This window comes from Poecile atricapillus, chromosome W (genome assembly GCF_030490865.1).
Source record: "Poecile atricapillus isolate bPoeAtr1 chromosome W, bPoeAtr1.hap1, whole genome shotgun sequence".
NCBI lineage: Eukaryota > Metazoa > Chordata > Aves > Passeriformes > Paridae > Poecile > Poecile atricapillus.
The window spans coordinates 31,565,010-31,590,264 of NC_081288.1; the positions used below are offsets into that span (position 1 = coordinate 31,565,010).

At 38.5% G+C, this 25,255-nt stretch overlaps 1 protein-coding gene across 2 annotated transcripts; it reads right to left on the minus strand.

Moving 5' to 3' along the window:
• LOC131592036 (protein NEDD1-like) lies at window positions 1–25,007 on the minus strand. 2 transcript variants are annotated; one of them, XM_058863279.1, is made up of 15 exons: window positions 24,921–25,007; window positions 23,751–23,894; window positions 22,173–22,267; window positions 20,664–20,780; window positions 19,327–19,467; window positions 13,702–13,931; window positions 12,477–12,678; window positions 11,361–11,547; window positions 8,676–8,807; window positions 8,456–8,497; window positions 7,817–8,037; window positions 6,964–7,102; window positions 6,499–6,655; window positions 2,234–2,300; window positions 1–1,545 (listed from the first exon to the last, which is right to left on the minus strand). In XM_058863279.1, the coding sequence occupies exons 2-15, from the start codon at window positions 23,884–23,886 to the stop codon at window positions 1,441–1,443; spliced, it is 1,971 nt and encodes a 656-aa protein (XP_058719262.1). In that variant the 5' UTR covers window positions 23,887–23,894; window positions 24,921–25,007; the 3' UTR covers window positions 1–1,440. The 2 variants fall into 2 exon arrangements, with proteins under 2 accessions (XP_058719262.1, XP_058719260.1); XM_058863277.1 differs by lacking the exon at window positions 24,921–25,007 and adding an exon at window positions 24,737–24,758.
• Window positions 25,008–25,255: the final 248 nt, after the last annotated feature.

The window sequence follows — 25,255 nt, forward strand, 5'->3', positions numbered from 1 at the left end:
TAGACATGTTTGGAGTTTTTCTTTAGTTTTGCAACATATAAAAATAAGTTACACTATATATTATGGCTTTCATTTATTTTTCTACTCATTTAGTAGCAGTGTCGTCACGGATTTAAACACTAGATGCAAATTATTAACCTGCCATGTTCTTCAGACTTCTGTGAAAAGAAACAAGCATATATTAGAAGGAAAATTAAGAAGCCTCCAGAAAAACTTAAATAGCAAGAAGCACTTGTAGAAGTCTTTCAGGGAAATTTTTAACTCAATTTAAAATTTTCATTTGATTTTTAAAGTAATTTATAATTGAAGTCTTAATTTCATCTTCCTGGCAAAATAAAGGCCAAGCCAAATATCCCATGCACTTCAATAGTCAAGACTTCCTGGTGAGCTTCATTTCAGAAATGTTTACATACCAGTATGATACTATTATGCTACTGAAGTAATGATCGCTCTTTAATGGTTGCTAATAATACAAGATAACAGATTTGGTATGCAGCTATCTGAAAAAGGCCACAATAATGCTAAACCAACATGACTCAAAACTGAAACACAACTGCTCAATATTAAGTGTTGTTCACTACCAATGGAAGGGGGGATTGGGCACAAAAGGTGCTTGAGTCAGACTGAAAGACTTCAATTACACATTGCTGTATTATTAATGGCTATATTATTAATATACTTACATTTTGAAGACTAAAGTTGCATTCAAATCAGACAAGCTATGACAACATTCAAATACATGTAAATAAAAATAATTCTAGATTCATAGCCAAAGTAGTAACAAAAAATCTTGTTGTGCAGTTGATGTAGCATTTGCAACAACAAACTTATGAATTCAGTAAGAAAGATTGTGGCACTGAATTTGGGAATATTTTCAAGCTCTAGTTTTACTCAGGACAGAAGAGTTTCCAGCTGAATAAACTTAACTGACTACTGTACTTTCCAGCTCTTTGTAAACAAGACTCCACGCTGTGCAAAAGAGGAGCTTTCACTTCCCTCTTTCCTCAAGGAAAGTATCTGAAAGGCAAGCTGCAGTGATTGTATCTGACAGCAGAAGAATAAAGAATCAGATAGAAAAGTAGTTATATATAAAAAAGTTCTTACAGCAAAAACATCTGCCCTGGTTTGATTTTGTTTATGAAAAGGCACTTTATGTGTTGCTAAAACTCCAATACCGTACTTGTCCTTTGAGTTTTTCTGTTAGAAGGCTGCGTTGCAAGGTGGTCAGCATGAAGATGAAAATAAATGTTCTTTATACAGTGCCTATCTGCTACAGATTTTATAATTAGACATAGTATCTTACACCAGTTATTTAGAAGAATAGATTCATGTTCAAAATAGTAACAGGTCTTCAAACAATACTTCAGTTGATAGATGATCTCAAAGACAACACACCACCTGTACTGAGTTCATGCTAATAAAATTAGCAATGTAAATCTTTCAGAAGTGAGTCCTCAGTCTTTTGTTTTCTTCTCGCAGTCTCTCAATTTCAGCTACTAAGCTTTCATTTACAGAGTATCTTTCAAGTAAAGCGTGCATTTCATTCTACGGAAAAGAAAAAAGTCCCAATTAGTAGTAATAAAGTTAATAATTCCAGTTTTATCCTATTGGCTTTCATGTTTCTTTTAAAAATGAAATAATGTAGATAATTCTGTTTTTAGAAACTTTTGATAAGAAAAGTAAGATTTTCCCTTTTATGCTGACATACAGTATTTTGATCATTAATACATTAGTGAATATTTTATCAAAGGATATTTTGCAGTTCTTCAGGATGAGAATCTACTAATGCAGATTCCATTAAAATGCTCAGAACCCAGACAAGGTCTTTTTAATGCAGATCAAAAGAACAAAGATTCATAAAAAGGTGAAGCTAAAGAATACAGAACAGCCCAGCATGCATACATACAGTCTCTACAAGTGAAGCTTTCTATTTGAATTCCATCCATCTTCTCCTTACCCCAGCCTTTGGCCCTTTCCAAAGGACAGCTGAATTTGTTTGTAACTCCTGAAGTATGGAATTCATACCTACTCAACCCCTAGGTTCCCTTTATTAATCAAAGAAAAAACAATTTAACAGATTCCCATTCATCCATTCCCCCTCCTTCAGATGAAATCCTCCATTTCTTGGTTTTAATATACAAAAAAGATTTTCAGTTTTGAAAGAAGATGGCATGTCTTGGTACCATCAAAATTAAAAACTCAATACATTTCCCGTCATGGTCCTTGTACATACCAACTGCATATGGAATTGCTTGATCATCTCCACTTGCAAATTCACAATATCTCGATGGCATGCTTCTCTGGGGGAAGAATTGCAAAAAGACGATGCTTAGACTCATTTAGGAAGCAGTCTCTCTCATACCCTCAGCACCCAAAACTCCACAGCTCCTCACCTTCACTCTCATTGAAGTCTAGAAACCCTTAGACCATGAAACATAATCCTCTACAGCTTGTTTTGGAATACTTTTGTTATGACATCGATTTTCATAAGTACCATTTTTTTAGCACATAAGAAGATGTAGGATTTTCAGTTTAAAAACACAAACATATACATGGTGATACCAAGGTTCTTTTTCATTCACAAGTTATAAATTCCTCTCATTTTTACCATTCAAAGCTAATTTTCTGTCCCTTGATCACAAGCACCACAGAGAGATATTTATCTGTACTTGAAGATACACCTTTTCAGTACATGACTTTCAAAATTCTTTTGTAAAAGGGCCCAAAGCATCAGCTGTGGTGATATATTATTCTCCAATCCATGGAATAATCCAGGTTAATCTACATAAAAAGCAGTGGCAGTGTTTTCTGGAAGTGGACATAAATTTGTTAATTCATGGACATCCATTCTGCACTACAAAATCCACACCTGAAAATTGCCTCATAACAATAATACAACAGTTCCAGGAGATGAGGAAGAACAAGGAGAATATTCACAGAAAAGCAGGCAAGCTCACAAGTTCTCCCTGACCAGTGCAGCTCAGTGCAGCTGTCTGAGACTGAGTACTGTGATATGGGTACCACTGGCCTGACAAAGTAAGGTGTTTCTTAAGTGGACACTCACAGATCTTATTTCATTTTCCTCTCCTCAAACATACAGCAAACCCAAATGGAATCTTCACTTTTGCTTTCCACAGATCATTGTTCTACAGAACTCCTACTAGAGGCAATCTTCCTTGAGTGTATCAAGTATAGATGCCAGCTAGCATCCTGTAAATCCAAAGATGTGGGTTATGTCCCGAAGACAGGGAGATCAAGAAGCAAACATCTTTTAGGAACCTAATGAATTATATCTTATTCCTGGTCCTTTCCTGAAGGTCTGTGGTTTTTCCCCTATTACTTGAAGAGGAATGAATTTCAGGCAAGGAAGATAAAAATCCTTTCCAAATTCCAGCAGCTGAAAAGTAGTTACATCAATGGGAAGCTTACAATAGTTCCTTCTTTCTGACCCCAGTACTAACAGTATTTTATGATGTTTAACTGCATCTCCAACTTTCAACTGGTACAAGGCCCAGCAGAGCCTTCCAGCCACTCCAGAAAGTATAGGTCAGAGGAGAAACACAATATTTAAGGCTTCAGATCTCAAGTACTGGAAGTAAAAGACTTCCAGTAAAAGGCAAGCATAACTTCTAACTCTGGGGTGCCTGAACACAGATTTTAAAGAAAACACATCTGTAATACATAGACTGCATTTTAAGTTACATCAATTACAGGTTTTCATCAGATGTGTATTTATTGCCAAAAAGTCCCAGGGGAGTTTTACCATACTATATTTATGCAAAGACATTAAATAACATCTGATGTATTTTTTCTGTTGGCAGATACAGAACAGCCATAGTACACAGACCTACTAAGCTAAGTTTGCTTAGTGCTTTGCTTTTTATCAACAGGACAGCAGCACTTCCCCTGCCCAGAAATTCTTTTCCATCATTGTTGCAGTCTGCAACCTCAGGATCTCGTCCAGGGAAGCAGCAGGATTCTGGGGACCAGCATGAAACACCAACGAGACGGGCTCCCGTTCATGAAACCATTTATTCAGCATGAGAACAAACTCAGGTCCAGAACAGAGAGCCCTGAACAGAGGCACAGCAGGGGTTTTTGAGGGACAGAACCGAGGGTTTACACCTTTGAGGGTGGAGTTCAGGGTCAGGGACCATTAGAAACACACCAAGGGAGAACCCCCCAGGGACTCAAACCCAATCAGAACTCCTGGGCCGCCCTTCACAAGGGGTTTGGGGTGGGACAATGTAACTCTTTGTCTCCCTGAGGCCGCTGCAACATCTGCTCCTTTTTTATTTTTTTTTTTTTTTTTTTTCAAATTTTAATTAGGAGCTTAAAATGTTTCCAAACATACACCTTAAAATCTCACCTCTTCCACAGAGCACCCACTTTGCTTTGTGGGACACCAATAGCTCAATAACAAAACACACTAAGCAAACAGAAAAAACAAAATTGAAAACAAACACTTAAATCTCGGACTACGCCGGGCAAATTAAACGGTGATGGTACTTAATGCAAACATAAATTTTTTTTTTTTGTTCAGTCTCTTCCACTTTAGGATTCTCTGTTAGGAAGGGTGCAGCTCTTAGATCTCCTCTCACGAGGGGCAGAATTCTTCGATCTCCAGCTTCGGCTCCGGCTCCCATGTGGGCGTCACCACTTTAGATGATCTCAGTGTGACACTGGCTTTCGGAGCTCGGTTACAGTTTCGATTTCCCCGGAGGAGGTGTTGCCCACGATGGAGAAGGCACAGCCCCCAGGGGTGGAGCACCGAACAAAGGGATGGGGCCAAGCAGGAGTTACTGGGAGGTTCGGGAAGGGAAGGTTCGGGACCGGAAAAGAAGGAGCAAGGCGGGAAACCAGGGATCCCAGACCGCGTGGCCGGCACCATCTTGGGATGGGGGGGGGGTCCGGGACGGACTTTCCCGGACAGGGAACGGGGAATATGGAAAGACAGGGGGTGAAAGAGGACACGGAACGGCGGGCAGACGGCAGCAACCCCGAGCCATCTTAGCTTTTTTCACCCTTTGTCCTGCCCTTAGGAACAGAGGAAAGGGGAAGGTACAGGAAGGTATACACCAAAAAAAGGAACTCCACAGAAGACAAAAACAGTCCACCGGAAGATCCATACCGTCCATAATCGTCCATAATGTTGATATAATCGTCCATAATGTTGATATCGTCCATAATCGTCCATAGTGTTAATAGAATCGTCCATAATACGTCTCGTTGGGTGATGTTAGGTGCTTGTCCCAGCGTCTGGTCTCGGCTCCCCCACCTCCGTAATCCCTTTTCTTCCCCCATGCCCGAGGCACTCCCAACCCAGCTTCCCTGCCAGGTACTCTCGAGTCCTCCTTTCCAAGGCGGGGGTCTCGCTGGCTCTCAAGCCATCAGCCGGGGACTTACGAGGTGTCCATGGAGCCGGGTCCTGCTGTTCTCCTGGTGCTTCGCTGGATGCCCGCATTCTCTCACCATTTGTTGCAGTCTGCAACCTCAGGATCTCGTCCAGGGAAGCAGCAGGATTCTGGGGACCAGCATGAAACACCAACGAGACGGGCTCCCGTTCATGAAACCATTTATTCAGCATGAGAACAAACTCAGGTCCAGAACAGAGAGCCCTGAACAGAGGCACAGCAGGGGTTTTTGAGGGACAGAACCGAGGGTTTACACCTTTGAGGGTGGAGTTCAGGGTCAGGGACCATTAGAAACACACCAAGGGAGAACCCCCCAGGGACTCAAACCCAATCAGAACTCCTGGGCCGCCCTTCACAAGGGGTTTGGGGTGGGACAATGTAACTCTTTGTCTCCCTGAGGCCGCTGCAACACATCATCTCCATTCAACCTACTTCATCTTAAACATGGGCTGGGAAGTGATCCCCAAGAAAAATTCTCTTAACATCTTTACCTTTTTCAAACTCCACTCTAAATAGAACTGTGCTAATCTGACTTCTTTCAAGACAATTGGAATGTTGGTTAGATATCCACAAAGTAAGCTGAAACCAACCATCACTTACAGCACAGAGATTATTTCAATGCAAAGTTCCACCAGCAGAAATACACACACACTGTTTTACCTTACACATGCCAAGATAACAACAATCAAAGCCAACACAAGTCAACTGGCTATGTCAAACTCTCCTCACTGTCAGCTTGAAATTTCTCCGGCTGGGATACGGAGATGAGCAAGGAACAAAAGAAATCAGTGCAAGGCTTCAGGGAAAGAGTAGAGACCTCGCTATGCAGACTAAATTTACCATCAGAGAAATAGTCACTCATTCTGGAAACATCAGCAAAGTCATACACCAACAGCCCTTGGAGGCATCAGTCTAATTAGTCATCAGAGCTATTAAAAAATAAGTTTCATAACTAGTTTTTCAAAAATAGGGCTATAAATGGTGTAATTTTCTAATCCAAGGAGAAATTTGTTTGAGCAGATGCTGAAACACCTCATTAAGAAAACATACCATTCAAAACAACACTCTGCAGGAATACCAGTACCTGAAGTCATCCATTGTTTCTTGTATCATATTCTGAATGAAGTTTATTTGAATTGCTGTCAGAGGTGCATTTGGTCTGCTACTCCCAATGGTTTCTACTATTTTTTCTGACAACGAACTTGCAACTCCAGCAGTGACAGGTGATGTTATCTTTGAACCTTTACGATAAAATAAAATACTGAGAATCCTCAAGACAAATAAAAACCTCTCATATATTGCATTACATTGATACTATTTTTAAAATAATTATTTATTTAATTTTATCTCAAATATTGCTTGGTAAAAAAAAAAACATATCAGATTTAGAACAAGTCTTTTCAGAGGCAACTAAAGACTTCTAGGAGGGCTGGCTCAATTTAAAGAATTGAGATCAGATGTTCTTTTCTAATGCTAAGTTCATTTTGTAAGATTTCACGTCAGTTTACATTCAACCACGCCTAGAACTGAGCCAAAATTATCAACTTACTTGTTGAGGTAGTACCATTTACTGGTAGATCAAATGCAGGATGGGCCTGAATACTCTTCATTAGTTTCTCATTTGCATCAGGAGTAGATGGTGGTGGAGAACTTATAGGTTCTATGCTTGATGAGCTTGATTTTGAAACCTGAAAACAAAAATTTTTTTTTCAATTTTAAAGATGAAATCTATACAATTGTTTAATTGCACTTGAAGACTAAGTTTTCCAAAATACACTTTCAAACGTTTTTGCTTTTAGGAATCTGTTTAGAAATACATGCTTTTCATTTCCTAGCAAGATATCTGAAAAACTGATTGCTAAAGCATTCCAGATTTCCTCAAGTGGGCACATAGAAGCAAGTGCAAAAGGCGGGGGCCTCTCAATTTTCACATCAAAAATGTTGTGACTAAGTTGTATCACTCCTAGAAAACTCAGACTTCTCAAGTGCTATACAAAAGTAGCTAAGCTCTGTGCAAAGGCTTATCAAAGACGTCTCAAGGAAAAGAGGGAGACAGAGAACAGGGAAAGAAGAGGGGTGGAACTGACCAAAAAAAACAACAATCAGTCATACTGTGCAACCAGCTAGTGATCCTTGATTTTCTAGAAAAATCGAAATACTCCTCAGGCTACCTGTTTTGTTTCATGGGAACTTATGTAACCTGATATTATTTAAGACAAACATACTTTTATCTTCCATTTCTGAAGGCAAACTCATCTAAATCACACAAGGTTTTAGATTTGTGTTAATAGCATGTGAAAAGAGCTGCAAAATAAAAACAGATGGAGCATTATTCAGGATTTTTTTCTTCAAGGAAAAATATTCTGCCAAGATTCTAAAAAGACCACTCATAACAAGAATACCGGCTTCAAGACATCTTTAGACTCTTGTTTTCCAAGACTTATTTTCTTAGAGTCAGTCTCTGGATGCTCCTCTTCTTCTTTAATTGGAGATCCTCCAAGTGCATGTAATGAGCTAGACTGTGTCCCTTGCGCACTACTGCCCACTGGGTTTCTTTTTATTGGAAAGGCAATGGTTGGTTGTGGGAGAAAATCCAAACCCAATAGGTGAGTGAAATCCAGGCCTAAAATTAAAAAGATGAAACACACAGGTGAATGAACGCACACACCAAATCTATCCCACAGTTAAAATGCCTGCACACTCATACAAAACTGATTGACAAAAGAAATCACCAAAAAATGTACTCCACAAAAACTACATCCTTCCATCCAACTTCTGGTGCCCCCATCTTTATAAAAGTAATAGAACATGAAAAGCCTCTGCCTATCATTGTAAATTGTGTAAAGGAAAAAAACCAATCACTTTAGGACCTTAGTCTTGACTTCCTATTACCATGCTGTGTCTCTCAATGTGTCAGACAATTTCTAGGAAAGTTGTTTCAGTGTCTGCTTTGGTCATTTGCTTGTTTTCAATGGTACAACAAAATCAGCATTTGAGAACTAGCACAGTCCTCCAAAGTCCTATCAGTGGCATATGCTTACCATTTCCTTGGATATCTTCAGTTGCTTTATTTGCAATAATATCTACAAAATAGCAGAACACAGACAAATTAAGTGTTTATTTGTATCACTACATCGAGTTCATAATCAAAGACAAATTAAAATATCAAGTAGGTACAGCAGTCAATAAGACACTAATGACATTTTGTCACACTACATGCAGACAAACGATGCTTTAAAAATTCCAGGATTAGTAACTTACCATCTCTGACTGGAGAAAACATATCTCCTAAACTGCTTCGACCCAAATCATCAAAATTATTTAATTCAGCACGTTTCCCATTATCTGTTTCTTTAGATGGAATGACATCCAAGCTGGAACTATGTGGAAAACCTTCAAAGGACATTATGATTCAGTTAGTAATTGACCTTTTCCAAAAACAACATACATTATGGCCAAACAATCTCACACTACTCATGATACTTGGCAAGTCCAGTAAGCACTTCAGAATCGTACAGATGCCAGATCGAGGATCAATTTTAACTTCCTCATTTGGGCTGACAACAAAGGTGACCACAACTAAAAGCAAAAGAGGAGGACTGTAAAATTGGAGAACCCACCCATGTTTAAAGAAGTCTACATGATGGGTGCAGCAATTTTATGGCGGATCAGCTGAAGTGAAAACTAGTGACTGTACCTTCTGCTAATAAGGTAACCACACTCAGATGATAAAAATTTAAACTTGTTATGCAAGAAGAAGTTTGCTGTACTAGAGCCATTAAGCATTCCAAGAGAAATTATATAACACACCTTTTTTAAAGCTTACCTAGTGTTAGTATAGTCTCTGCATATTTCCAATATTAGACAATCATTTTATATATCCTAATATTAAAAAATCAAATTGGAGATACTATTGAAGACAAAAAAAAAAAACCCAACCAAACTTGTTCGTAGACCTTTCCTCACTCTACCCTCAAGCCCCATCCCTGACCCAATCCAGGGGGAAAAAAGTTAGCTTTCATATACATGATACCAAGGACAATTGTCTGAAGAATGGAAGCATATCTTAAGTTCAAAAAAATCCCTACTTCAAACTACAGTTTTTAGAAAGTGAATTGAACTGCTCAGACAATCACCAAAATAACTCTCATGATTTCACAAAATGTTCATAAAAACCTGTAAGTACTTCTCTAAGTGGGATTACTTGCTGAAGTGATCCAAATATGACTGTGTGGGTGACTGCAATTAATCACGTCCAAGTATTTACATTACGTGGAACTTGAGTCATGTTTACGATTTCACATTAAAATGTATTAATAGATTACATTTTTCACTTCTTCAGATGTGTCAGTTGTGACACCAGCATAGGATTGCACTTGCTAGTTAAGTAAATACTTGGTATACTGAGTCAAATCAGAAGTGCAGTATCAACCTGTGTGCCAGAATTTAGAGGCTCTACGTGGAAAAAGTGAAACGTAAAATTGGGCCAAAATATCTTGTGCACTTTCACCCATTCCCAGTAATCTAAATGTAGTAAGGTACCTAAAGCAGAGAACAGTTGGTAAATGGGAGTTTATGGGAAGCCAGCTCCAAGTACATCCAAGCTTCTCATCATATTTTGACTCCATTTATACTTTTGTACCTTAAAAACACCTGTGACAAAAAGCCTCAATTTTGTTAAATATGCAATCAGATTACTTTATTGAATGCCCCTTATTTCTCCAAAGTTAAATCCCATGAACAGGCTCTAGAAGAAATTCCAAAGAACAACTAAAGTTTGTGGTATCTCATACATTCCCATTTTTAACCTTAAAGACTGTATCTTCTGGAGTATTCAGAGGTCTTTACTTTTAAAGTGAACACTCAGATTAAGGAAAACTGTTTTGCTTGGTAAGCTTTTACTTTCTTAAAACATTTATTTATTATGCACGGTTCTCTTTAAGGGGTAACAGCCACGACATCTTCAAATAAAGATAATAAATCATATGTGTTAACCAAAAAAAAAAATTTCCACACCCTTCAGTAATGTTGATTAGCAGCACTTCTTGCATACACAGGAAACATTCTACTTCACCTCATACTTCACTGCATACCCAAGGGAGGTCATTAATACGCATTTTCATAGAGTGCAGCGGCTTACTGCCTAATTACTGTTACTAAATGTAATTCTCCTTATTTTAAAAGGGAGGGGGAAAGTGCTGTTACATTAAAATGGATTAAGGAATTTTTTCAAGAATCAAACTAGCAGTGTTACTGATTTGATATTTTCAGAACTCTTGAATTAAATAAAATTTTAAGAGTACATTTCACACAGTGGCAGTTTTGGAATACTCAGAATTCTTACAAAGATCTTGTTAATTTCAGAGGCACAGATAGCAAGTACAGTTATACAACTAATCATACTTGCAACTATATTTAACATGTTTCCTACCATGTGATACTGGAATCATGCCTCTCACAAAAATATAGTTCAGTTGTCACTTGAGTTTTTGGACTAGGTTGTTTGTTTTTTTTTCCTGTGTTTTCCTTGGTTGGTTGTTTTTTTGTGGTGTTTTTTGGATGATGTCTGTTACTCCTATTTGTTAACAGAATTACAAATCTTCAGCTCTACATTCTATGCAGACATTGCATCAGAAAGTACATAAAGATAAGCTGCAAGAAGTCAGAATGCAAGAGATAGTTCCATAGTACCACCACAATTTTTACACATCATGTGTCTTAAGCTTATAGTAGGACCCAATTTACCTTCTACAGTCTCATAGCACATATTACACAGTGGGGAGGGAAAAGAAGTTTACTGAATGTGCATATATATGTGCAAACAGTACTTCCTAACAAGTGCCCTTCCCTCCATGAAATTTTCATACTGTAATGATCAAAACATGAAACACTGCTTCCCTCTTCCACATTATGCCAACTATTGTATAAGTAGGAACACAACATTACCTGTTTTCTCCTGAAAAATCTCTCCTCCCTTATTCTCATTCGTCAATGTAAGATGAGAGGAAACTGCTGCTGATGCTTGAGAGGCAATGTTTTTGATGCCTGTATTTTGAATTCCTCCAAGATTACTACCAGCTTTGACTTCTAGTCTTTTGGACACAGGTTTATTTGATGAACCTGTGAGGTTAGACTGAATAAAAAATATAGCAAATTAAGAGAAGCTATTCCTTCAGCCAGAAGTAAAAATACAAGACAATATACTTTCCTTTTTAAAAACAGTAAGAAAAAACAGTTCAAGTCGCAAAGGCTGCCTAGGAGATATGCCTTTATAAATATAAAAAAAAGGTATCTTCACGTAACTTCAAAGAGCATGGAAGCATCTGTATTATCATATAGCTACTGTGAGGACCTCCACAAGGCTAGCAACAATTTAACAGTGAAATGACCCTGCAAGAGTCAATTTAGATTCCAGGTTTAGACCTAGCAGAAAAGAGAGATCACATTACAACAAGAGACTATGTTATTAGGGACTCCAAATAGTTAACCACTATTACTGCTCTAGCAAGTGTGCTAGAGGAGAAGGAAAATCTCAGAGTGGTAAAGAATCCATTTCAAAGGTTCTCTCAGTGTCCGCTAACTGGAAACACAGGGTTTCTGGATATAGTAGAGCTAATCAACTCTTGGAGGAACCTCTTAAGTCTTCTCTATTAACTTCTCCATTGTTTATATGTGCTAGCAGAAGTCCATATATAGGACATACAAAATATCTTCAGATGAGCAGCCCTGTGTCTTCTCCTTAAGCAGAAGGGCCATTACAGACTTTTCTACTACTGCCTACAAATAACCAGAGGTGCCACAAACTGATCCGCAAAGGCAGCATATCCACACCAGAAAACCTAGAAGACCACAAATTCCACTTAGTTCTACACTGAGGCCAGGAGTGGGGGGAATTCCACATTGACTAAACAACAGTTAAGACTAAGCAGTTCATAATTCCTCTGTTGTGATGATCCTATTTGGTTGGCATCTGTAATGCTTAGACAGTGAATGCTAAACTTTTTTTAGAACTTAAACTTATGCTTTGCTTTCATTAATCTGCATACTGAACAATAAAAATACCTTGGAAAAAGTGCTACTGAACTGAAGACGTATGCATTTCACACAGCCTTTGTGAGCAGCAACTGCTTTCACTGGTGATGTCAGTTGTCTTAAGTCATACTGGCAAATCTTTCCCCGGGAACATCCTATAGCCAAAGTAGTACCATCAGGCATGAAGTCTACTGTGGTCAGAGGAAAATCAGCTACAATTGTTGTCAGTAACCTTCAAATACAAGGAAGGACAGGATGAATCTTTTAGAATTCACAAGTTAAACTTTTCAACAAAGAGTGTCTTAAAAAAAATATAAATAAATTATATATATGTGTATATATATATATATATATATATATGTATATATATATATAAGCTTTCATAATTCAGCTACAGGTCAATAGTTCAACTTCTCCAGTGGCAAGTAAATTCAGTGAGCTATTTTAAGAAACAGTGCATTAGGCTTACACTGAGCATTCATGCCTAAGAAAAAAACTGCATATGCCCCAAAAGATTTAATGAGGACATGATCACACTGCCTTCTTAATAGCAAACACCAACATTATCTACTGGTATCATCATTTGCAACAGCAATCATACTACATACATCCTCTCATCCTCTAGCTTCCCAAGCCTATCAACTCTACCCTTCCCACAGCTCTGGGAAAAACTTCAGGTGTTACTTCAGGTCTACTACATCCTTCCACAACACTGATTCCTGCTTTTATTCAGCTACAGTAAAATCACTACTCATGCTAAAACCAATGTCCCACAAAACTACTTGCCATCCTATCCTCTTGCTCCAAAGTCCCATCACCCAAACTTCCTGCTTTTTCATCCAACATTTTCCCCTATCTCAGCAGCTCTGTGCACCACAGGTACATCTTTTATCTTAACTAGAAAAGCAGGCAAGCTAAGCTCACGTGGCTGAAGGTCCCCACAGGTTGCACTGCCCTTCACAGAAGTTAACTGCTCTCTATCAACAAGAAATCCCATACATGAGCACTGGAGAACATCACCCATGAACTGGACTTCATTTAGCTCCCACATGCCTTGGGGTTTTTCAATTGTTTGTTTATTACCTTAGCAAGCAAAATGAAAAAAAAGGTTTTCCAATAGCAATATGCCAGCCACTTCAACCATTCTGCATGGGGGCTGAATGAAATAATTCATGTCATAATTAGACATGTTTTTGCAGTTTATAAAACTCAAATAAGGAATCTTCTAAAATCAAAAGGTCTTTCATATACTCACTTTTTACTTAACGTGTCATAGAGAATAATTCTTTTATCCAAACCTACAGTTACAAGCAGCAGCTTATTAACTGGAGAAAAGCAGATTTCTGAGGCTGGTGCTTTATGAGTATTTTCAAAATTATGATATGGGTTCTGGCTATTTACATCCCAGAGAGTGACATTTCCACTGTCAGAAACAGTGCCCAGCAAGGATTTCTTAAAGGATGAATATTTCAAGTGTCGAACAGGCTGTAAAACAGATATAAAAATGAATTTTAATACCAATATTAAACATGATATTAAATTATTTTCTAAAGACAGAAACAGATTAGGAATACAAAGTTGAAGTAATCTACAAAGGCTTCCAAGTCTGAAATATAAATAATAAAACCAGAAAAATAATTTTGCATTACAATGCCAATTTTGCTATTGGGGGGGGAGACTTTTTTTTTACTGTTATGGGGTACCATTTGAGCTGATAAGCAAAATTATGAAGAAGAAAAATGAAACTTCCAGAAAAGTTTCTCAAATTTTCAGCAAATATCATGCCTTCATAGAAAAAGAAAAAAATCCCACATCACATCTAAAATTAAAGGAGTGAAAAGGTACATTATTTCAACAACTAGTCTTCTGCCAAAAACGTTAAACTTAATTCCCCTCACTGATTTGAAGTAGTTGGTTATCAGCCAGTTTGACAAGACACACAGACTCCAAAGTTAAGCAAGGTCCTGCAGACCAGACTTCAGCCTGTGGACTAAGACCACAGAAGTGGATAATGTGTGGTTTATCACACACAGCCTCTCTATCACAGAACCAAGTAATCCAGGAACTTAACTTGCCTTTCAGGACAGGTATTTTGTTTGAGGACGTTTCAGAATGTCCTCACTGCTCTAATACTACAGTAATCAATTTCCTGATCAATTTTACTTACAACCCATCTGCACCTATTCGCTCCTGTGACCATAATGCCCTTACACTTAACCAGTTTCCTAACTCTCCAGTGCTGCTATCCCCTGTTTTAAAGAGCAGCAAGCTCACTTTCCTTCAGGCTTTATTTTGCCATAAAAAAAAAGTGAGACAGTCCCCCAGGACTGTTTTTTCAGTACCATCAGTCTTTTTGCAACCCTCTCTTGAATACAGACAACTAAAATCTTTCATGATCCTCAAAATATTTTGTTACTGTCTTTGCAACAGCAATAACATTTCATCCATTTTATACTGTAAATACTCACCACAAAATGTCCTAGATTGCATTTTCTTTGAGTCTGTTTTGGTCATTGTCATTTTATATTAAGAAATCCAATTCCTTCTTTCCCTTGGGAATTTTGAAATTCTACTCTAATAAAAGTCTCAGCTGTCCCCCAAATGTGGTATCTTGATTTCTACTCTGTCACAGTTATTCCTGTGTCAATAGTTTCAATCATTTTTTGATACTGACACAATCCCCTCTTATGGGCAAATGCCCTCCCACTGGGTTTAATCATAGCTCTACCTATAGTCACAGAATCGTTAAGGCTGGAAAAGATCTCAAAGACCATCAGGTCCAAGCCTTACCCTAGCACTGCCATGTTCTCCACTAAACCATGTCCCTAAATGCCACACCTATGAATTTTGAATTGAATGCTTTCAGGGATAATGATTCCAACACTTCCCTGGGCAGCCTGTTTTAATGCCTCACTACCCTTTCAGAGAAGAATTTTGTCCTAATATCCAATCTAAATTGGTGGAACTTGAGGCCATTTTCTCTTCTATTGCTTGTTACCTGTGAAAAGAGACTAACCCCCACCTTGCTAGTACCTATTTTTCAGGTGGTTGTAGAAAGCAATAAGGTCCCATCACAACTCCTTTTCTCCAGGCTGAACAACCCCAACTCCCTCAGCTGCTCCTCACAAGACCCATGCTCCAGACCCTTACCCAGTTTTGCTGACCTTACTTCTACTACCATAAAATATATATTTCTATATAATGAAAATATTAAACAAGATAGATAATGAAAGAAAATATTTTATTTATCAATATAATGAGTTTCTTACCCATCCTATCTATTATTTTCTCACAAAGCACTGAATCAAGTACTCTACTCAAGTCCAGCCCAATGAGTGCTCTTATATTTAATTTACCTGAAAAGGTTCTCAAAAATCTATTGTTTTATTCTGGTACAGACCACAACATATTTTACTGCCCTTAATCATATTTCTGTCTTTAATTTCATTTTAATGGAGATATGTGTTGCTTCGTATTCTTCCAGAATTATTTCCAGTACTTGTATTGTTTGTCTTGCTGGAAGCCAAATTGCTTAAACCTACTTTAAGGAGGTGGTACCTTCAACTGCATACTCAAACAGGAACAACTCTTCATCATTAATATGGTCTGCTACTAGTCACAATTTTATCATCATTTTTCTGTTTGTTTATATGGAAAAAAATACTGAGAGATTCAGGAGTAACAGCTTTAATTACAAACAGGATCTACATGGGAAATATTCCTGACCCTCAAAGTTCTCTGAATTCTTCACCTCCAAATACCTTCCTCCTTACTGCCCTGGCATCTGCTCGTTTCATTTTCTCACTCCTGTCCTTCTGCCCACCAACATTACTCTCTTCAAGCTCTTCTCAAACCTCCCTTGCTATCCTACCAAGTCAGCCATTTCCTTTATCCTTTTAATCTCATAGGTCTGGGCAAGTTCTCCATTTTCTTTCATATGCTCACATACCCCATATTACCATTGCTCCCCACTTTTAGCTTTAAAAGCTGACAAACATTTCACTATATGGAGTGGCCAGAATCCATCACACTCCTTTACGAATCAGCCAGCTGTTCAAACAGCTAAACTAAATCCTGTTGCTAGGAGAATTGCACCAGGCAGTGAAGACTTGAACAAACATTGTATTTTGAAACAAACCTTAATTTATCCTCACAACAGCAAGCAGATAAGAATCTGGTAGTCTAAATGAATGCCAATAGCAAAGACAAATTATGGGATCTGCAAACAACTCTGCAAGAACTCAATTCTAATAAAACACAAAGGTGTTCTAAATTAAAATCAATTAACAGAATATAGACCAATGCTCCTATGAAAAGAATTTTGTTTAAAGTCAGAGAAAGCACTGCAACCTTGGGCTATTTTACTACTTGTAGAATCTACACAACAGGAGAAATTAACTGGCATGGAAACTACATTCCATCATGCTGAATCAAACACAGACAAGCTAAAATTTATAAGGTTAGTTAGACTTCACATTCCTCAATTCTAAAAAAAAGTTACTATGGAGTGGTGACCCGTCCTAGGTCAGAAAACTAGCACCAGGATCAAACAGTGTAATACACTGTTTATCTATTCAAGTTTACTCTCAAGGAAACCTGGCCCCTAAGCTATAAATCAAGTAAAGGCTTTTTAAATTTAACAGAATTACACAAGTCTTCAGATATTTGCTTCACTGCAGAATCAATTCTCCAACTCAAACCCAAAACAATAATAAAGCTATTTCTGCACATACAAGTAATGAACATTTTTAGGATCAAAGACAAGCTGGTAAACTGGGACATCCAACTAGCCAACTCATTACAAAATCATAGCTCAATTCCATTTTAAATTAAAGCTATAATCAAATAACTGACCTCCCTACGAAAACGTTACAGACCCTTTAGAATGTGAACAGGAACTCTTTGTTTGCAATTACTTTAACACATCAAATAGCGTTATCCATCCTAAAGGTCACTCAGCTTTGCAGCAGACTTCTTGATTTCATCTGACAAAACAGTTATTCACAGCATATCTCTTACTCCTAATCACTTTCTGGTGGAAAGAATTGAATATATCAAACAGCTTCATGCAAACCATCCTCACAAGAATTTCTTCATTTTCCAATTAACTAGCAGCATAGTCCCCACTCTGGATATTCACCTCAGCTGCATAATCCAGCCATGGACCTGATGCCCTAAGTTTTAGCTTTTATATTTTCCAGTTTCTGTACTGCATTAGTATATTAAATTCACATACAGTGGTAGCAAGTTCTTCTCATAGTGTAGTTAGACAAAACAATCCTTTCCAGCCTGAGAACCAAGGACACTGTTCCAGCTTCAGGCCCAAAAAGTATAAACAGTGAATTGAGGAGAGCAATCTGGGAGGATGTGACTTCATAACCTGAAGCTGTAATTGGACAATTAACCCCAGTATGTAAATTGACCAAAACTTACAGAAGTGTGAAATCTCGTGACCGGTCATCCATCTTGGGTGGAGCCCCAGCCAGGCTCTTGTACTGCCCAAGGTGTATCCTTTGAAGGCCTTTTAATAAATACCTACTTTATTCCTTTAACACTGTCTAGCCTCTGTTCCAGGCAGCCTCTCAAGGCATCAGACCTCCCTGCAGCTCCTGCCTCACATCCACATTCTTTATAAAATCGTAACAATCAAATCAGAAAAATGACCTGACTATATAGATGGATTTTTAAGATCAAACCAAGTATGAAGTACAATTTTGCTTCAATATAAGTATGAGACTGGCAATGGATCAAAGACTGCAGCACCTAGGAGCAGAGATAGCTTCAATTTAACAGAGATTTTTCATCAGTAAGTGTACCATAATTCCTGAGATGCTATGAGATTGTAAGAGATTTTTCACCAGGTTATACTGTTTGTGCGAGACAGGAGAAAAATTTAATTTGACACTATCTGCAATCTAAGGCTGAGAAAGCTGTTGCAGAAACAGAAAAGGAGTAAGTTACAACTTCAGCATTTCTTGCAACATTAAAGGTCAGGTTTAGGACCAAAGCAACAGTGCTGCATCCCCCAGGCAGCTCCTGCCTCTGTAAAAATGATTCAGTAAAAAACAAAAGCCTGCCTAGACCTCAAACACATGGCTGTCCATAAGAAAAGACAATTCTCAGTAAGAGCACACACTGGAATTTCCAGTGGGACAACACAGCTCATTTACTACTGCAAATGCTTTTGTATCAAGGGAATTCCCCTTGTGATACCCACTAATTCTTTTAATATCTTCTGAGTCTGCAGAAAGGAATTGCAGTGGCAAACCCTAACAAGGGTCTTAAGTAGTACATATGCTTTGTGTTTGCCTTGTGCACAATTCTCCCTCAACTAGTTCTCCCAAATACTAACTAAATACCTAGAGTAGGTAAGATAAAACCTCATTACTTTTCTCTTTGAGCAGCTGTGAAATTTTAATCTCCAGATTAAAAATTTATTTCCAAATACAGGCTTGTATTCACCTCTACTGTACAGAAAGCTTTGAATAAGTTAGAACCCAGACAGGCTGCATGGTGTTTGCCCTCTGCAATATATATAGAGTGGTGAATCAAAATCCTGCTTTGGTTTGTAAAGCCAACTGTGCTTTAACCAGTTCTAAGATATCTTCAAGTTTGTTCTTGAGGAGCCAGTGTCTACCAAGTAAAATTTGCTGTAACCTGTATAGAAAAAAAGGCACTTGAGAAGTTTGTATTTCAATGCTACGTAGTATTTAAGGCTCTAATGCAGCGAGTGATCTGCTTTCTCCTTTCCTTAAGGGCACTCTCAAAAATTAAAATGAAACAGAATACCAAAACTTAAAAGCTCTTGATATGTACTTTCAATTTGTAAAGACTGCAAATTAAGCTTAGTACCTGAAGGAACTTAACACAGAGAGCCTACCTGTCTGCTGCCATAACCAAAGGGACTACTTGATAAGTTGGTGGTAACACTGTGTAGGATGATTTGACCACTCAAAGACCCAGAAACAACATAGCCATCATTCCAATTATATGCAACACATGTGACTTCATCTTTATGCTCCTGTGGGAAAGGGAGGTTAGAGGGAGAGTGTTAAAGACGTTCTTCCTAATTTATGCTTTCGCAAAAAAAACTTCAGCTTGATTTTTTTCTACCATCTGTAACATTTTAAAAAATTTAAGAGTTTTTATGGAATACCACAGAAAACAGCAGCAAAACATACCAAAGATCAATCATAACCACCCTCTGATTGTTTCCATTAGGTGGTTTTAATTAGTAAAGATGATCACATAATTATATACAATATTTTAATAAGATAACCACAGAAATATTTACCACAATTGTTATGAAGATTATTTTAAAAGTAAAGTCTCACAAAATATTATATCCCAGTGATATTATTTGAATATACTTTCTGTTAATCTGATGTACTGACAACTTCCCCTTCTTTTAGCATTAACACATGCCACTTTTAGCTTTAACACATGTATTTACCAAACAGCTTTTCAGTACAGTCATTTGCAGTGATGATATTGTGTATAATGAACATATTATTTTTCCCGTATCTTCCTATATAGGGGAACACAATTGAGTACTTCTAACCCAAAAGTTAGCAATGGATATTTAAAGTATTGCATTGGCTACCTAGAGGTTTTGTTTCCAACTGTAACTCTGAAAGTCCAAGCAAAAAAGGATAAATCAAAGTTAAAGTTTCATAGCCTCTTAAAACAGTGGTGCTAAATAAGGGCAAACCATCTACTGAAGGTATCTGGGAAAGATACTAAGTCATCCTATCATACTAAGTCATCGTGCACTGTAACAAAATTTTAGACAATTCATACTGGATCATTTAGAAGCCAACCATCTCCCAGTTTTGCACAACATTAGTTCTGCTAAAGTATTCCACAAATACAGAAGTGTTTTCTCATTCAACATATCAGAAACAGCAAATACCTGCAATGCAATGCCTGTAAAAAATCCCCATCAGACAACCCCAATAAAAATTTGCAAAATAAGAAGTCTATTCTGAAAATTTAAACATATATTATTATAGAACTGTACTCTGAAAACATCAGGTCACATATGTTCGTTAACATTGCTATTTACAGCACATAAAGAACACAGACTTGAACAAGACCCAGATGTGTGCTAGCTACTATATATGACCTTGATCCTACAAACACCGGACTTAGAGAAAGTATATTTTTTACAGTTGGCAGCAAAACCCGGGAGTGGAAAGCTACCTCAGCCAAACTTACCTTTAGGCTGCGGTAAATCTTTCTGGATTTCAAATCCCAGATATTAACTGTGTTATCAAGGCCTCCACTGACGAGGTATGAAGAACTAGAATTCAAGCTCACACATGTCTGTTTTGCCTAATGGAGAAAGAAGAAAAAAGTATGCTAAAGATAATTAAGGGATTTATGCAAATCTACTTCAAAGCATATTGATGCGTGTTTTCAATTTCATCAGCACAAACAGTCCCACTGACAGAGAGACCTATTCATACTCTACAGCCATTTTCTATCAAAAGGCATTTAAAATCAAGTCCAGCTGGACATACATTTAATCTACTTTAAAATGTAAGCGCATAAATTAATATAAATTAAGAAACTTTCAAATACTGCATATTCCCATTTCAAATTTTTTGGCACCTTCTCCTCCAATACGCATTTTCCTTTTAAATTATAGCTCTGTAAAGTGCAATCATGGTACTTTATTCAGGTACTGAGGTTTTTTAAAAAAAACCCCTAAGTTAAGGAAAAAAAAAAAATCTCTTTAGAAGAAAATCAAGAAGTTGTCTAAGTTACATACTTCACATTCCCTAAACATTACAGGGAATAATATAGCAGCAAACCTCATAATTCAGTTAAGTGATTCTTTTTAAAATAATCACTGAAGTACCAGTTTTTGAAAAAAAAATGTCAATCTTAATGATAGGCCTACATTGAGGACAAATTATTATTCAGTTCCATCATGTTGAAAATTCACTTTTAAGTTCTCAAGATTTGACTGAAGAAAAAACAAGTCCATCTAATTATTGACATGATAAAATTGCAAGGGATTGCATTAATTATAGATCAAATTTAGTGAAATCTTCAGGACAAACACTCCACCTTTGAAAGTGTTTGCTTCAGCACCCTCTAAGCAAGGTTTGAACAACTTTTCAAAACATTTCCAGTCCAAATTAGCATTACAACAGCTATCCAAGGAGAATAATTAGAATGGTTTAGAACTAACAAGCTATGTAAGAGACCATGTGAAGAGATACTTCTAAAACTAAGTTCAGCTTTTTGATGTGCAACACTTCATTTAACAGGGGAAAACAAAAAACCTTGAACACAACACAAATTCTTGTTTCTTGCAATTCCAGAAGCTGGCACATGTATGCTCCAAGAACAACCTCTACATAAACTCTTCTTTATGTTTTCTAGTGTACAATTCATAGGCATGCTCAATACTGACAGTTGGAAAATGAAGTTCACATTTGAGCTATCCCATCTCCTTCACATTAGCTCACATCTGAACCACTGACTCAAGTTATCACATTTGCATAACTGCATCTGTATTTTCTTACTGACAGAACTATTTTATAAGCACTGTTGTCCCCACTCTGTAACAATACACAAGGAAATGTTTTTACATATGTGTCATAATTCTAACAATACTTAAATTAAATTGATCCCAATATGCAGAACAGAGGTGAGACACACAGGATACAAACTGAACTGGGGAAAAAATTAGGGAAAAGCATTACTCATACTTACTCCTTCAGCTATTTCAAAGAGTGGAACAGGTTTGCTTTTAGAGCTTGAAACAACTATTTTATCACCAGCAGCAGAAGCAGTGGCCAGGTATCTATCTTTGTCACAAGTTAAGGAGCATAATTGTAGGATACTGGTGATTAATAAAAGAAACAGGAAGTTTCCCTTATTGAACATAAAACAGATTGGCTAACCAGTCTAAAGCAATGCACCTTGAAGGGACCAAGAAACAGAAACATAAGGCTATTTTCCAAGCTTTCATTAAGGAGCTCTTAAATTAACTACAGCCCTTACTTGCCAATACAAGAGAGACAGCAATTTCTTTGATAGAAAAGATGAGAAATATCTGCCAGGCATTATTTAAGAGCTCTTTACCACTAAGGCAGCTTATCCAGTCTACAATTCTGTTTCCCTACACCCCCAAGTAAGAGCCCCATTTATCACTAGTTCAAAGGAATGTCTGTTGCTGTTAGCAGACTATGGATTTAAAGAATGGTCCTGGTCATGACAAATGTTAAGACTACTTCACCATACAGTTTCTAGAGTACAAAGAGCAGTTGCCAATTTCTCCCACTCTGTAATGAGAAAAGAAAAACAAAAGCCCAAAAAGAATCTTTTATGAAACCAAGTACCCCAGAGTAATAAGAACACGTATAGAACTACAGAGCAAGGAGACTGCATCTGCACTGCCACACAACAAATTGAGTAATCGTTCAGTCTTCAGCCCAACGACCATTTTGATTTTGTACTTGCTCATTTAAGAATAACACAGGTTAAGTGGCTGGATTTAACACAAGAAAACCAGCAGGCAGAGTAGTGCTTGCTATTGCTTTCATTATTTTAAGGCACTTTTGCATAATTTTATAGAACTACACAGAACCAGAACTAACGCTTTATCCCTAACAAGCTGACAAGTCTATAAAGCAAGGTACTTCATTGTTTCCGTCCTGGGAGATGAAGAGGAGACCTGGTAGAAGAAAGACCGTAAGACAGACTGCACATAAAGTTTACTAAACACATGCAAGTGTGTAGGCATATACATGAAAACATATTATCTGTGCTTCAAATTCTCTGCAAGCTCCATAGCTAAAACATTCCATAGCGTTCCAACTGGTGTAAGTTTTTTTGCCATACATTAGGCAAAAAAAAAATCTTTGATGACAATTTTCCTCACTATACTATGTATAGAATTTTACTACACCAGTAATTGCTTTGCTCAAGCTTGTTAGTTAATTAAGCACTGTCTTGAAAGTGAGTATCATAATCAACTACTGAAGAAACAAATGAGTAAGCTTTATACTTGGCAGGCAATTCAGGCATATTACAGCCATTAGAAAAGCACTGGCTCCCAAGATGAGAAACTTCTTCAGAATTATTTACCAGCATTAACTGCTTCTGCAAATCCCTTCAGCACGGGGAACCGCAAAACTTTGGTCAAAATACATACCAACATTTTTAAACTAGAGTTCAAAACGTGTCAGGCCTGTGTTCTACAAATACTTCAGTAAGAAAAGGAAAGAAAAAAACCACTGGAATTTTGCAGAACACCCACAGAAATACGGCTGATACTGTAAAGGATACTATTGCTGGCCCAGCACAGTGAACTAACTGGATGTGAAGGTGTATGTGGGTTGAACTGCTCCACCACAGAGAAAGATGAGGAATCCCATATTTTAACGTCATCTCCTGATGATGCAAAACGTATACTTTCTTGCATGGCTGCACCTGTTTTGGCAGAAATAAATGAAAGAATAAGTGAAAAGACATAAAATAAAAAAATAAACCAGGCAAAATAACAATTCAAAAACGCAATTTGAAATGGTCCGGTTGAAGTTTTCTTGACAACCACAATATTTATTTGGAGATTTAAACAGTTAGTACCATGCAGGTGCATACACGAGTGAAAGCAGCAGACACTGCAAGCATTTGCTTATTTGAATTCTCGCAGGAAATGCGTAGTTTCTCTTTCACAAACCCACCCCCTCTATGGCATCAAGAGACTAAAATGAGGCTTTTATCTCCACAGTTCACAGCTGCCGACCAGGAAGCCATGAGTATCTGAAAGACCCATTTCCCACCAGTAGATGGGGAAATACAAACCAGAATCAAACTGTTGCAGGGGAAGGCTGGCAGTGGGGAACCTAAAGGACTCACTTCAGCGTTCATCTCACCACTCCAACGGAGATATCCCAAAGTCCTTTAAACTAAACCTTTGACAGCAGAATACGAGCGACAATGAGTCACCCATCATCGCACCTTACAAAACATTACAAAACAAAAAGGCCAAAACAATATACCGCTACCTATTTTGAATGATACCTTTTAAGAGTTAAAGCCAGGTTAACCGGTTCCTGGTTTGAAACGCTGACACTCAGATTTTTACTCTTGGTAATTTTAAACTATTAACAAACGACAAATGTAAACGCGAGCCTTCCCTCCGGCTGAAAACAGAACCACCCCTTAGTCAAAGTCTGCGGGACGTTTCCACACCGCTTTAGGCCATTCATTCTTACTGCCGGGAGTGTCAGCACTCACAAAACTACACAAGAAATTCAGGGTCCACATACGCCTTCATTCGGCATCAGCCCGCGGAGCCGCTCCTCCCGCCTCACACGGGGCTCGTCTCCCGCCCCACAACTCAGCCCTGGAGGCCGCGGGAGGAGCCGCTCGGCGCACCCCGCCCCACGGCATTGGCATCGGCACCGCCCGGCCCCGGCCCCGCTCCCGCGCTCTCCCCACGGCGCTGCGCACCTGGGCGGGCGGGCACCGGGCCGAGCCCCCGCTGCTCGCCCCGCCGGCCCGGCCAAGAGCCGCCTCAGGGAGCGGTCTGGCCCCGGCTCCACCTGAGGGACGGGACCGGCCCGCCCCGACTGGGCCCGGCCGCGCGACCCCTGCCCCGCGCGCGCGCTCGCGGCCCGACTTTCCGCGCCGCGCCCAAGTTCACACGCCCCGTCCCGGCAGCCCCCGCGCGCCGCTCCCGGCGCTACGGCGGCCCGGAGGGGCCGGAGCCGCCCGCATCAGCCACCGGGGCCGGCCCGGGGCGGCCGCTGCGGACGGACCCCTGACCCCGCACGGGCACGGAGCCG

Bases quoted from the DNA above. Each gene is read 5' to 3' on its own strand.
- LOC131592036 (XM_058863279.1), bottom strand. From the start codon at position 23,886: ATGCAAGAAAGTATACGTTTTGCATCATCAGGAGATGACGTTAAAATA. The intron at 19,468-20,663 runs GTAAGTTTGGCT...CCTTTCCCACAG, and splicing joins AGATTTACCGCAGCCTAAAG to GAGCATAAAGATGAAGTCAC. The intron at 13,932-19,326 runs GTAGGCTCTCTG...TCTGTTTTACAG, and splicing joins TTGGTTATGGCAGCAGACAG to CCTGTTCGACACTTGAAATA.